The sequence below is a fragment of the Galeopterus variegatus genome, unplaced genomic scaffold (genome assembly GCF_000696425.1).
Source record: "Galeopterus variegatus unplaced genomic scaffold, G_variegatus-3.0.2 Scaffold15283, whole genome shotgun sequence".
In the NCBI taxonomy this organism is placed as follows: Eukaryota; Metazoa; Chordata; class Mammalia; order Dermoptera; family Cynocephalidae; genus Galeopterus; species Galeopterus variegatus.
Window position 1 is genome coordinate 5745 of NW_007741394.1, and position 15438 is coordinate 21182.

Consider the following 15438-nt stretch of genomic DNA (forward strand, 5'->3'; position numbering starts at 1 on the left):
CAGAACTATTATTATACCTATTTTACACATGAGTTAACTTAGGTACAGAGCGGCTGAGTAAATCGTTCAAGTTCACAAACTAGTAAGTGGTGAATCAGCAGGGTGTCTACTTTCCTACTGCCCACAGCCTGGTACTGACCCACAGGCCCGCACCCATCTCATGCCCTACATTCTGTCTTGCTCCTCCTCCACTAGGACTTATTTTCTCAATTAGGGTTTGTCCCCCAGACCTCAATTCCAGGCCCTTTATGGCTTTTGCTTCCCACCTTAACTATGATTCATAATTTCCTATTATGCTGCTCTGACTTCCCTGGATTGTAAATACACAGACCATGTCATGGATATCAAGTAAATATAGGCAATTTCCTTTCTTACTCAGCTCAATCCTACTTTTGTACCAAGAATCCCAGAAGTTCCTAGAATATGAAAAGGTAGCTGTTGACATGCTGGGAGTTTTGCTAAAAGTCCATGCAAAAATATTCTCCATTGCATTTTGTCTAGACAGCAAGCATGCCCAGCCAGAGCTGGGACATAAAGACTTGCTGAAGATTTAATACAATGCCCAGTAAGGGCTGACTGCTTCTGACAGCTTTCCCACCTATCTGGACAAGTACTCTAGAGGCTTGTAAAAGCCATCTATACCAGTCCTGAGAGAATTAAGTAGTTATTGGACAGAACACATCACCACCAGAGATGCTGAAAGAACTTCATCCTACTGCATTAAGGTTCGGGAGAGTTCTTGTATGACAGACCCCTGGGAGGACGTCTGGCGTGCGCGCCTAGTACCTTCACTCCATCCAGCACGGCCTTGATGACCCCTTTCACAGTTGTTACCATCTCTTTATCTTCTGAGTTCACGCCTTCCAGCATCACTTGGTCAGACCAACGAATGAGGTTGGCAAGACTTTGGTACACTCGGCTGTAGCAGGAGGAGAGGGCTGAGCTAGAGGGAAGAGAAGATTTTTAAAAAGAATGTTAAAAAAATCTAATGCTTGACCATCACTGTAAGATACCTGTTCAGCACAGAACCAGCTTCTCAGTGACTAGGGGGTTTCTCAGTTTTCCTTTGTGTAAAATCCACACCTCCTCTTAATAAACAAACCTTTTCTCCCCTTACCTTTTCTCACATCCAACAAAGATCTTGTGGAGCTTTATATTCTAATCTGTGTTATAAAATTTTTCCATTTCCCAAATACAATGTATAAAAATTCCATCATGATAGTTAATACGCTTTGATTTTGATAACATTTCTCAGGGAGCCCCATCTTCCCTTCCCTCAAGTTGCTAATCATTGAACTAGGTCAAAGCATTGCATACTTCTTGTGATGAATTAGACTAAAATTCATTTTAGGTGTATCCCAAGAAGCCAACAGGTTTATGGAATTTTAACAGGCAGGATCCTTTAAAGGAACAGCCATCAGCTCAGACAGGTCTATAGTTTATTAGGGTTCCCCCAGCATGGGTGCAGCCTCACCATCCTCTGCTCTATAACCAGGGCTGAGGCATCAGAGGACCGCACTAATGCAGACCACTTCAAGAGTAACACATCAGAGGCCAGGGGACTTGTGATGGTGGAGGAGATATGTCAAGGTAGCGGGGTGTGTGTGCGTGTAAGGTACCAGCTAACAGCTACACTGTGATGCCGACACACAAAACAGAAGCCCTGAGTACTTTGGGAGCACCAGTGATTACACGGCAGCTGCCAGAAGGAAGACTTTTTTTTTTTCCTTTTTGTCTTTTTTCGTGTCTGGCAACGGATCGCAACCCTCAGTGTCGCGCCCGTACCGGACCGGGACCAGCAACGGGATCGCAGCCCTCGATGTTGCTCCCACACCTCGCTCAGTCAGTGAGCGGGAACCGGTCTGTATGTGGGATCCGAAACCTCGGCGGGAGCGCCACCGCGCTCCCAAGCGGCGCACTGTAGCAGTGCGCCACCAGGCCGGCCCAGAAGGAAGACTTTTTACATATTCCACATATTTTCAAATATCTAAATATGATTTTCCTTAGGAATTCTGGAAAGAATTATTTTTCCATTTCAAACATTATGCATTATAACACAGGAAAAGCAAAAATATACAAAACTTGTGTGCTGCCTCCGCCCCCCTAAAATGTGAGGCAGACATCTAGGAGCTGAAGATATAATTCTGGGAAAAATATATATCATAAGATATGATTAAAACAGGTTCTAAAAACAAAGCCACTTAAAACAAAAATATGAACCAAACGGTGCTCTAATAAGCAGCTCTTCAGAATTAGGTAAGAAGGAAAAAGTTGTTCCAAGAGATCTAAACATTCCAGTCGGCCAGTCATTACGCTCAGTGCGTGTTCCAGCAGGAGAGGAGAGTCAGCAAGAATGAGCCAGCTTCTCGAGCCCCACGAGAGGCAGAAACACATTCAAAAAGAGCCCGGAGCAAGCCCAGAGAAAAGCACTTGGTGTTGGAACTGTTGTTCTCTTAGGAAGGAGGACCTGGAGGGGAGAACAAACACCCCACAGTCTTTCCTGGGGGCTGGAGCTTCCAGCAGTGAGGCTCCCTCACTTCTTCCTGGAAGTCAGGTGAGGCCTCATTAAACAAAGCCCACCACCTTCCACAGATGTACCCATTGGGGAACTCAACCAAAGCATCGCACTGTTAAATGACTAGCAATAATTAGATGAAAAGGGGGGGGGGGAACACTTTTGTTTAATACTTAATTCCCACCTGCGCTGGATGCTAACGTTTCCTGGAAGGCACTTAGAGAATTTAGTAATTATGTCCACCTTTCACATACTAGCTTAGAAGAAAAATAGTCTTCTGTCAAGGGGCTAAGACATTAGAAAGGAAGGAAGGAGGGCCCAGTACTATGGAAATGCCACCCAGTGGCCCAGCCTATTTCTGCAATGGAGCGAGGCCCCCTGTGTGAAAACAGGCACAGCTCCACATACAGGAGAATCCTCCACTTGCTGCTGTGCTGAAGGGTCAGCTGCTTGTTCAAGACTGGTCTACCACCATCCTGGGAGCCTAGGTGAGGGCAGCAGAGGGCCTGCCTACAAGGAACAGGCCCGCAGAAGAGGCTCTGAGCAGAAGGCAGGAAAATGCCTTTCAGCTTCCAAACTACAAGCAGAAAGGAAGGAGATGACAGAAAGAATCTAACAGGAACATCTAAGGAAGTATTTTCTCATTTCAGGGAGATCAATAAAAATATCACCATTGGCTTTGGAAGAATTTCAGGAGGAAAATCCCTTCAATGGTATTAGCCAAATGAGTACCAGGAAAAAAAAACAAAAAACAAAACTATTTCACAATTCCTTCTCACAATTCTCTACAAAAAGCTACCCAGGCACTTCCCTTTTTCCTCTCTAGAAAATGGCTATAGTCATCAAATAATTTTTGTCAACTATAAGAAGCCCCCCCCCCACTATCATGTGACTTGATCAATTCTTATCCAGTGTTTGCATGTAATCTCCACACGGAGTTACTGGCTAACACTCCAGGAAGCCACAATCCTGGCAGCAAGACACTGTCACATCATTAGCTGTGGGATTTAGCTAAGGTGACTCTATCCTGGACTCTCCCAAAAAGGCTTAGCGCCTGAGGGTAGCAGGGAAGTGACCGTCCTCTTCCCCACCGTCCCCCTGTCAATGCCCTGGAGTGGCACACACTCTTTGCATGGGACTGCGACTCTCTCCTTCCTCCCAGGAACACACCACGCCCAGAGGCCTCAGCTCCTTGTTTCTTGCCATTCCCCTGTCCCCGCAGCCAAGCCAATTCCTGTCTTTCCCTCAAGTCCAGCTGTGGAAATTCCTCCTCCAAGAAGTTTAATGGGACTACCACTCTCTTGTAACTTTCCCTTCTTCATACTTCAACAGAGCTTCCACTCTGTCTATACCATATACTTTATCAGATGATGGGGGGAGCTGATTTTTTCAACTAGATTTGAACACTTTCACTGTATGGACCAGCCATGAGAACAGACATGTGGGAGCATTTTATAAAAGCCATCCATTCATCTAACCATAGTATAACCATAGTAAATTTCCTCCAAGGGGACCAGTACTGAGCCCTTCCCACACTGGGCACTGGACTGACTGTGGGAAGACAAACCCTTGACTTGGTGTTGTCAGCACCACACTCTCACCAACCGGCCATTCCTACATTGGAATCCAAACCCATAGCCCTGGTGCTATCAGCACCACACTCTGACAAGTGAGCCACGGGCTGGCCCTTGAATTTCTAATACATAAACTTTGAGGGGGGGGACACAATTCAATCCATAGCACTGTGTATATAAAAGTGGACTGTTTTGACTGCACTGAAAACAATCTAGGTATTCTGTATATAAGATATGTCTGGTTTAAATATAAAATTTTCTTTTCTCTCTTCTTTCTACAATATTTTTTTAATTAGCTAACCAGCCATCCCTATATAGGGATCCGAACCTGTGGCCTTGGTGTTATCAGCACCACACTCTCCCGAGTGAGCCACGGGCTGGCCCTCATTCTCGAGTTTTGAAAGCAGTTCATAAAAGCTTAGCCTCATGGGCCTGAGCGAACACTAAGCAATCTCAAGGAATCGAAACAGAGATGCATTTATCCTAAACAGGTACCATGTAAGGAAAACAAAAAACCTCTCAAGAAAAAACTCCTACCAGGCTTTCACTTAAGATTACATTTACTGTTGCTTTTCTTTCTGTGCTTAACAATACATATGGGGCAAGCTGCTCACTAACCTTTAGGAGGAGAAGGTGCTCTAGCAATAAAAGCATTACCTAAGAAAAGCTTCCTGGAGCAAAGGCTGACTCCACCCCCCACCCTTCCCACCCTGGTGAACTCCACCGCATCCAGCTGCTGCCCTGGGAGACCCTGGCTTGATACAGTTAAGGGCTTCACTACTCCATGCTCTAACGGGTTCTTTTCTACCTCTTTTGGTCTAATCATCTAAACAGCTGAGGACTCTAGTAGGCTAGATATTGATAGGACTGAGTGAATATGTTAGGTGGCTGAGGGAACTAGGAGAAATGTGCCCAAATCAATGGGATTATTGCCAATGAGCAAACGTAAAGAAATAACCACAGACTTACACCACAGCTACATCCATGGGGAAGGCAGAAATCTGCCTCAGCGTTGAGGCTACAGGAATAACAATGACCTTGCTGGGGCTCAGGACACGCAACCTCAAAATACAAGGGTACTTCAAAAAGTTCATGTAAAGCTTTGTATTATCTTTGTATTATCTTTTAATTCTAATTTTCTACAAACTTTTTTGAAGTACCCTCGTATACTTCGGCATATTTTGAGCTAGTTATTCTGAGAAACTGCACACGCAGGAGTAGCTCTGAAAAGCTGTCCTTTGTAAATGAAATTTCTATCTACGAAGGAAATCTACATTAGTAAAATATCTATATCAGGAAGAGACAACTTTTATTACATGAGAGACTTCATCTGTGTGACAAGATAACCAGCACACAACTCCTACCTTTGCCCTCCCATAAAACTGTCACCCCCATTCTTTTCTGTAGCTCAGGATGCTATATAAGCTTCAATCACCTGACCCTTCTTGGAGCCTTATATTTTGTGGGACTCCTGTGCATATACATGTAATTAAATACGGTTTTTCTCCTGTTAATCTGTTTTACGTTCATTTAATTTGTAGTCCATCCAATGAACGTGGGAGGGAGTGATTTTTCCCTCCCCTACACCCTCAGCCTGGGATGGTATCAAGGGATAGCTGGTGGGGAGTTGGTGGTGGGGGTGTCCCTTTTCCTGACTGTTACTAGAAACCTTGCATGACAAGTGCTCCCAAACCGAGATGCGTCTAAGCTTTCCACTGTTGTGACCCAGCCCAAGACCCCCAGGCGACTCACCTGTGCTGAATGCGAGGATCGCTCTGCACCAGGGGTAAGATGGCCTCCAGCACCTTGCTGGCCGACCCTGGAAGCATCTCCAGGACCTTCTTATCAATAGCCATTTTGTCCACAATGGTCTTAAAGTAGCGCAAGGCACTGACAACTTCTTTCTCTTTCTCTTCCAGCCAGCTCAGGTTCTGAAAGGAAACGTTAAGCATAAGGAGGGAGGAGAGAGATTAAAGGGAGCTATCTTGAAAAATAAAATAAAATTTCCTGTAAACTAGTTTGAGATTGATGTGAATGGAAAAGGTACTTGCTGCAGAAACCAAGCCATTTTCTAAGGATTGTAAGCAGGAGACAGCTAGACCCAAAGGAAGAGGAAGGGGCATGGACCAAGAAAGGTCACTTAGAAACTCCGGAATTCCCTTCTGTGACCCTGAGGTATTGAAAGTCACTTCTCCTTTCTGTCCTAACCAACCACACTGAGATACCACTACTGATCTCATTAAGTTTGTGAGGACTAATTTACTGATGACTTGGAGAAGCAGGAGTCAAGTCCTGCGGTACATATACATCCTATAAATCAAATCAAGAAACACAGGCCTTGCTTTCAAAGATCAAGGGGACATGTAAAACTGGTTGGGGGCACTAAGGTTCAAGACCCATTTCCCCCAGGACTCCTCACTAGAATCCCATATTGCTCACCCTAAACCTGCAGCCCCCTCTTAATGAAATGATATGCCACTCCCAAAGGACCTGGAAACCCCCAGGGTTAGAAGGGATGGGAGGCTCTGGGTGAGAAGGTGAAGAAGCCAAAGCAGATGGCAATGATTCTGTCACTACTTGTGCGATGGCTGCCAACAGCAGTCAGGGTCCCTCTGCTGCCAAGGAAAGCCCAACCCAGAGGAAAAGAAGATACACAAACTACCACCCAACTCTCTTCTTGACAACGGGAGACCCAGAATGCACAGTCAGGGGAGCACACCCTTTGCTCCCTTTCTCCACCCTCCCCCTGCTGACCCTAACGTCAACGACCCAGGTCCCAGTCAAGAGTAATCTACAGAATGGTTAATTCCCAAAATGGTTAATCTACTCAAGGACGACCTATTACATATCCAGTATAAAGTAAGAGGAGCACGTATGAGGAAAACTGCCACCCATGGGCTCTGTGACGTCCAGCCAATGTAAATAAGAGCAACTGAGAGCAAGAAAATAATTTCTAGAAAATGTTGATTTAAATAATCTGTAAAAATACAAAGATATGGGCCGGCCCGGTGGCACACTGCTACAGTGCGCTGCTTGGGAGCGCGGCGGCGCTCCTGCCGAGGGTTCGGATCCCACATACAGACCAGTTCCCGCTCACTGGCTGAGCGAGGTGCGGGCGCAGCACCGAGGGTTGTGATCCCGTTGCCGGTCCCGGTCCGGTACGGGCACGACACTGAGGGTTGCGATCCGTGGCCGGACACGAAAAAAGACAAAAAGAGAAGAAAAAAAAAATACAAAGATAGACATATAATAAAAAGTGATTACAATTCTGAATACTAGTTCTTTGCTTGTAAAATGATGGGGAATGTCACTTTAAATTTTAAAAAATTCAATAGTGGAAGCTTTTATTTCATGGGAATATAAAAAAATATATATAAATAAATGAGATCAAGTGAATAGCTTTTTAGTCAGATGGCTTTCAGAGATACAATGTAACTTCTCTCATTGGTCACTTCCCAAAGGTGTTCTGCAGACCACTAAGACACAGTCCCCAAGGGAGAAGCACCCTCCCGATCCCTATCACTAGATCCTTTTCACCCTGGCTTTAGTTTTTCTCTTTTCACAGCCTGACATATTTGTTTATTTACAGTCTGTTTCCAAGAGGCCAGGCACTTGTTTCTCCAGCTCATGGACATGAGGAACCTGAGTGTGAAGGAATCACAGCGCTTGCCGACATCAAATGTGCCTGAAGCCATGGTCAGGCCCGCAGGAGGAAGACTACGACAATAACAGTGCTATCTTAGCGCGTCAGGAGTGAGAAGCCAGCAATGATGAAACTTGGTCAGGGAACAGGAAACATTTTAAGAAAATGTGCCATCAGTTTTGCTAGGAAGAAAGAGGCTAACTGGGGATGGGACGCATTCGAAAGGGGCAAGGCACTTCAGAGCAAAATGAAAATTTTCCTGTCATTGCAGAGATAGCACATCAGCCATGTAAAAGCCAGGCTGCCCTAGGCTCCTAATACAGGAACCACAATTTAGCAGAGTCAGGCTGCTGCCTTGAACTCTCCAGCAAACCCCACTCCCAGAGTAACAGCCTCTGAGTGTTGTGCATTCCGCTAGCCCCTCAGCTGTTAAACAGTGGTTTCCTGCAAAGTGCAGCCCTCAGTGAGCAGAGTTTACGAGGACACACCCATACCCAGCACTAGCTAGCACCAGGGACCCGATGCCCTGGCTCTGCTCAAGTTACGTGCTGCACGATCTCAGGCAGGCAGATGCGTGTACCTGCACACGCTCCTGCTGTGGGGCTCCAGATACCACCACTGGTCCACATAAGCCTGGAAACTAAATGAGGCTGTCAGTGCCTGGGGAGAGCCTAGGTCCAAGGCCAACTGTTGGGCTTAGGGAGCAGTGGGCTTCAGGTTCCTTGTCTGCAAAACGGGAAGCATAATGTCTGCCCTGTAACTAAAGAGGCTAATGTGGGGGATCAGATGAGAATGTGTATGGAAGTAGTTCATAAAATTTAACAGACACTATACCAAAATCAGAGACTATATATCTGCTAATAAAGCAAAGAAGGAGGAGAAAGGATGTAAAAACCTAAAAGGGAAAGAAAGAGGCCCGATTACAGCTACCACTCCATGGATACTTCAAGTTACCCACTGTGCTATGGATTTTACATGCATTGTTTTTTTTAAGGGTTACAACCACTCCATGAAGTAGATACTGTTATTTCACAGGTGAGGAAACTGAGCCGTGGTAGGAAGTGAGAGGAGGTTAAGTAAGCAACCTGCCCAAGGTCATACAGCTGTAGTGATGAAAATGGAATCTGAACTTGGTGTGTCTGAGTCCAGAGACTGGGGAGATGGAAAGGGGGGAAAAAGATTGATCAGAAACAGTGGAAGAAGTAAAGAAATTTACTAGAGACCCTCTGGTCCAAAGCTCTCAATTAATAAACAAGGAAAACGAGGCCCAGATGGCAGAGACAGTCAGAAAACTTAGCTCAGCTGCTACATAAGATAGGCTCTGGAGGAGAAAGAGGTGAGAGAAACTGGCCCTAATGTTCAGATGCTTCTCCCCTCAGCAGAGCAGCATCGGGAGCACCAACTTGCGCCTTCATTCCCTCATCCCATCCGCAGCCCAGGTGCCCTCCTCCGCAGAGTAACTCGTCTTACGACACTACAGGACAGGGAGCCGTTCAGATCCGGACTAAGCCTGGTTGGGGGTATGGTGGGAGCAAAGTAGAATCAAGATAATAAGAAACTGGAATCTCGGGAATTTTTTTTTTCCTTTTTGTCTTTTTTCGTGACCGGTAACAGGATCGCAACCCTCAGTGTCATGCCCGTACCGCGACCGGCAATGGGATCGCAATCCTCGGTGTTGCGCCCGCACCGCGCTCAACCAGTGAGCGGACCGGTCTGTATATGGGATCCGAACCCTTGGCAGGAACGCCGCCACGCTCCCAAGCGCCGCACTCTACCGAGTGCGCCACTGGGCCGGCCCTCAGGAATTTTTAAAGGCACTGCAACATTATTCTTTTCCATTGGACCAGAACAGCAAGGCCCAGTAAGAAGACGCTTTTTTTCATGTCTGGCAACGGATCGCAACCCTCGGTGTTGCGCCCGCACCTCACTCAGCCAGTGAGCGGGAACCGGTCTGTATGTGGGATCCGAACCCTCAGCGGGAGCGCCGCCGCGCTCCCAAGCGGCGCACTGTAGCAGTGAGCCACCGGGCCGGCCCCAAGAAGACGCTTTTAAGTGCTTGCTTCAGCAGCACATGTACTAAAATCAGAACGATACAGAAAAGATTAGCATTGCCCTACACAAGGATGACATGCAAATTTGTTAAGCATTCCATATTTAAAAAGAAAAAAGATGTGTTTAACAGAGATCAGTTATAATGAGTACTTCACAGCACCACCCACCACCAGGCTCTCTGGCAGTGCATCTCCCTGCTTATACTTCATCATGAGATCTCAAGAGCTGAAAGGAAAATCCTTCCAGCAGTCCACTCAATGGCCCGAGGATCCAACCCCTCTGTCCAGATGCCCACAGAGATGGAGAACTCACACCTCCCAGGCCACCCAGGCCACCCAGGCCATTTTTGGACAGTATTAATTGTGATTATACCTGGACCGTCATCTCTGGATTCCCAGTATGTGGCTAAATTTTCTCTCCTACTTTATTACTCGGCAGCTCACAATTTTTAGGCTTGTTAAAAAGTTGCAAAAGAGTTTATAAATTCATCATGGACTACTCTGAATTTTTAAATTGAACTAAGAAGATAAAAGAGACAACTAATATTTCTAAGTGGAACCAGTCTAGAAAGAGAACAGAAAATAGTGGGGCAAAACAGATTCTGACTAGGAGAACTTGGGCCAGAGCTAACACTGTCTGTTTACTGGGAATAGTAAATGCTTTCCCACATGGCTATGATGAGGAATAAACAAGACAGCATGTGCGAAACCATGCAGGACAGGGTTTGGGCAGAGAGAAACCCTGTGTGAGTGGAATGAATCTGAATCTGTACTTCTATCTAACCTGTGCTTCTATCTCCTACTTATTTAAGCGGGGAGAGCCATGTGTATAACCTGGGATGAAATAAGAATGTGTACGTAACCACTCCCTAAGTGGTAAGAGTGCCAATAAATAATAAATGACAGCAGCAAATGACAGACCTATTATTCTAAGGTTTCTTGGACATCATCCTCTAAGTCCATATATCCTGGCAGATTCCCCGACAGTTCCGGTTCTGTCTGTGGGCCACCAGTAAGCAGTAGAGGTTTGTACTTATTTGTCCCATGCAGGTGATTTGGGGCAGAGCATAGTAATTCAACCCTTTTTAAAGGGCAATGACCAAAAAGGGGATTAACATTCTTCTTTGGGTGAAGATCAGACCTATAGCTCTTTGTTACAGAGCAGGTTTCTCAGCCATAGCACTACTGACATTAAGGGACAGATAATACCTTGCTGTGGGGAAGCTGTCCTGTCTGTGTATTGTAGGATGTTCACCAGCATCTCTGGCTCCTACACACTAGATGCCAGTAGCACCTGCTTCACCATCCTACCATGACAACCAAAAATGTGTCCAGACATTGCCAAATGTCCCCTGAGATTTGCAAGCACCTCACTACGTGAGGGTACTTTAGCATCAGATTTTCCTTCACGACCTCTCTTGGAATAATTAATGAAGAGAGGGAAAATCTAAGAATTGAGTGGTTGAACAGTTTCATATCAGAGCTCACTGGCAGAACATCATTAGTAAGTCATTTTACTCTGATCTGCATAGAGTGGTGTGAGATGATAATTTACACTCTTCTTGGAGTTTAATATTAAACTCAGCTCCAAGAGGTTGCTAAACAGATTGTAATACAAAATAATGTGGCACAGACCAGATCGTCTGCTTTATTACTCTTCTTTAATCTGGAATTTAGATCAATCTGGCAAACGCTGAATATTTCCCTCTTATTCTTCAGCCTCCTTTTGTTAACAGATGGGACAGGAAAAACTATTATTCAACATAAGACTTTTGGACTTAAAACTTTTATTTTCTCCACTTCTAACTAGAATTTTAAGATATTCTGCTGGCCAACATAAAAACCAAAAGTAGATGAATTGCAAAATTCAAGAATTATGTGTTTAAATAACAGGGCAGTGTTTGCCAGCTGCATTTAAACTGATGGTTGTGGCAATAGTCCTAATATAATTATCCTTTGGATAATCACTAGAGGATTGAGGATATTTGTCTACAAGGCTTATTTTTATTTTACATTGCTTAGTTTTATTTTCATGTTTAATGACAAATCTGGTTTAGCTTTTTCTTTAATTTCTTTCTGAGGATCATACTGAAGGGAGTAATATTTAGATTTCTGAGATATTAAAAAGTAAACTCCAAGGCCGGCCCATGGCTCACTCGGTAGAGTGCGGTGCTAATAACACCAAGGCCCCGGGTTCGGATCCCACATAGGGATGGCCGGTTCGCTCACTGGCTGAGCGTGGTGCTGACAACACCAAGTCAAGGGTTAAGATCCCCTTACCGGTCATCTTTTTTTTTTTTTAAAAAAAAAAGTAAACTCCAGCTTTCTTTCATGAAGAGGAACTGTAGCATCGTGAGAATTCAGACTCTGACATCATACAGCCTGCATTCAAATCTTGACTTCATTGCTTTTTTGCTGTGTGACTTTGGCTAAATGCTTAATATCTCTACAGACTCAGTTTCCTTTTCAGTAAAATAAATTTTTCACGTGTCAGGGCTGTTATGAAGATTAAGTAAGAGAACACATGTAAAGTGCTTAGCAAGGGGCCAAGAAAAGGCTCGATAAATGTTAGCAACACACAGGTGTCCTGGCTCTGACAGCACTGGGCCAAGTGGCAGTCTTACCACACTCCCGAGCCCTGCTGATGTCTAAAAGAGCACCCTAAGGTCCCCCATTCTAAACTATCCAGATCATCTTAGCAATGCAAGGAAAGAACAGCTGGTCTTTAGAGATGAGACTCGCCCACTTTCCCCTAGAAACCGTTGGACCCAAGCAGCACACCCAAGCCAACCCCAGAAAGGATCCCCAAGCTTTTACTCTGTTTTTTGGAGAGAGTACTGAGCTCTCTCCAAAGACCATGAGAGCCTGGATAAACTCTCCCTTTTATCCAAGGCCCCTTGGACTCTTTCCTGAAGAATTCAGCCCACAGTCGCCACCCAATTGAACACAATTATATTGCAATAGATCTTTTTCCATCCCCAAAACCATGGGCCAGGATTCTGTAGTAGAAGGCAAGGCAAACCCGATTCCTCTTAATGTCACACTGACCTTCTGCCTTTGAGACCTGGAAGCCACAGCACTGGTGGACATAAATTCTACTGCCTGCTGCTCCAGATCCAAGGGGATAGGGTAGCCCTCTGGTAGAAATCTGTCTGTTGCCTCCTGGAAGAGAGGAAACCTGGATTCCTACAGAGCTTAAAATGTCCATTTTAGGCTGAAGGGAGGGATTGATGAAAATCAACAGCTGTTTTAACATCTGGCTTGACCAGCCCTGCTGAGGTTGCTAGTGCTTGAGAACAACTTTGGCTGGGCTTCAAGGGGTTTGCATGTTTTAGAGCACAGGCCGTAAAGCCAAAAGGTGGACTCCTGAACATCACAAACTTCCCTGTGTGTGTGTGCACCAGGGCAATGTGGGTACCTCTGGGGCAGGAAGGCGGCATCTTGGGGTATGAACATGATGTGCTGAGCTGTTTTTAATGCCCAGAGGATGACACAGCTGGAAAAGGAGAACCGTTCTAGTCAACTGAGCTTAACTCTGATTAACATGACAAAGACTTACAATCCTAAAGGTTCACATTTCACAGGGACACTGAAGGCTCTGTCTGGAACCATCCAAAGCTACAGAATGGTTGTTACCGTACTGAAAGCTCAGTCCACGTGGAGTGAACTGACAAACAGCACAAACTCATATTGCTCAAAGCAAGCAATGGAAACACCTAGAGACAGTTGGCTTACTTTGTTCACAGGCTTCTCCGAAATCTTCACGGACACTTCAGCTGGTTTTCCCTTCTTTGATGGTGTTCTCTTGATTTTGGGTGAGTGGAATTTGTCCATCAGCTTCATGGTGAAGGAGGAGAGGTGAGAACGCTGAGAGTCTAAAACAAAGAAGATACTGACTGTCAGAGGGCAGAGTGGGAAGAAGCTGTGGCTCACTAAACTTTTGTGGAAATAAGCAGTGTACCCAAGCCAGTCTTTCCTCCTGGATGTTCAGAGTTTCAAAGGAAAGGAAATATAGATCCATTAAAACATCTCTGGGCTGGCCAGTTAAAGTTGGTTAGAGCACAGTGTTGATAACACCAAGGTCAAGGGTTTGGATCCCTGTACCAGCCAGGCACCAAAAACAAAACCAAAAAATATCTCTGCTTCAGTTTTTACAATTTCCACCTAGGTTAAGTTGTTCAGAATTGTGGAAGTTGAAGGCAGTCAAAATGGATATCGAAAAAGAACTTGCAAATATTTCCAAGTGTCCTTATAGAGTTCATATGATGATGTAACCGACATCCAAGGGAACATCCAAGGGAACTGGCTAAGAAGAAAGGATACCAAGTAGAATCACAGAAGTGCAGAATGTGAGAATTGGAAAGGAAGGCCTTTTTGAATCAGCCTCTTCATTCTCTGGTTTACAGAACTGTGACAAATGACATGGGCAAGGCCCCAGAACTGGCAGCAGAGACTGAACTAGAAGTACGGTATCCAAAACCCTCTGGGCCATGGTAAAAGACTGAATAATCTCCTCCTAAGGTCAAGAACAAGACTAGTATGTCCGTTCTTACCACTCCTGTTTGATGTTGTACTGGAAGTTCTTGCAGGGCAATTAGGCAAGAAGAAAAAATAAAAGGCATCCAGTTTGAAAAGGAAGATATAAAACTATCCCTATTTGTGGATGACATAATCTTGTGTATGAAAAATCCCAAACAATCCACTAAAAATCTATTAGTAATGACAAACAGATTCAGTAAGGTCACACAATCCAAGATCAACATACAAAAATCAACTGTATTTCTATATAGCAGCAATGAACACTCTGAAGTGAAATTTTAAAAAGCTTCCATTTACAGTACCATCAAAAAGAACAAAATACTTAGGCATAAATTTAACAAAAGAAGTGTAAGACTTATACACTGAAAGCTATAAAACACCGTTGAAAGGAATTAGATATGATCTAAATAAATGGAATGACACCCTATGTTCATAGGTCAAAAGGCTTAATATTGTTACCATGGCAACACTCCCTAAATTCATCTACAGATTCAATATAATCCCTATGAGAATCCCAACTGGTTTGTTTTTTTTTTTTTTGCAGAAATTGACAACCTAATCCTACAATTGGCATGGAAATGTAAGAGACTTAGAATAGCCAAAACAATCTTGAAAAATAAAGCTGCAGGACTCACACCTCTCAGTTTAAAAACTTACTACCACAAAGACACACTAATCAAGACAGTACAGTACTGGAATAAGGATAGGCATATAGATCAATGGAATAGAACTGAGGGTCCAGAAGCAAACCCATGTGTCTATGGCCAACTGATTTTCAACAAGGGTGTCAAGACCATTTGATGGGGGAAAAACAGTCTTTTCAACAAACGGTGCTGGGACAACTGGAGAGCCACATGCAGAAGAATAAATTTGGGTCCCCATCTCACGGGATATACAAAAATGAATTCAGAATAGATCAAAGACCTAAATGTAACAGTTACAACTATAAAACTCTTAGTAGAAAACATAGGAGTTTTTGTGACCTTGAATTTGACCACGTTTTTCTTAGATATAACACCAAAAGCACAAGCGATAAAAGAAAAAAAATAGATAAACTGGATCTCATCAAAATTAAAGTCTTGTGCTGCAAATGATACCATCAAGAAAGTGAAAAGA

At 44.4% G+C, this 15438-nt stretch overlaps 1 protein-coding gene across 1 annotated transcript; it reads right to left on the minus strand.

Moving 5' to 3' along the window:
• Positions 1–720: 720 nt before the first annotated feature.
• On the minus strand, positions 721–13658 carry LOC103582216 (rap guanine nucleotide exchange factor 1-like; the record flags this gene model as incomplete). The annotated part of the gene is made up of 4 exons (XM_008563870.1): positions 721–943; positions 5842–6020; positions 12832–12945; positions 13519–13658. Coding segments are annotated over 4 exons (656 nt in total), but the record flags the coding sequence as incomplete, so codon positions are not given.
• Between the last annotated feature and the right edge of the window lie 1780 nt (positions 13659–15438).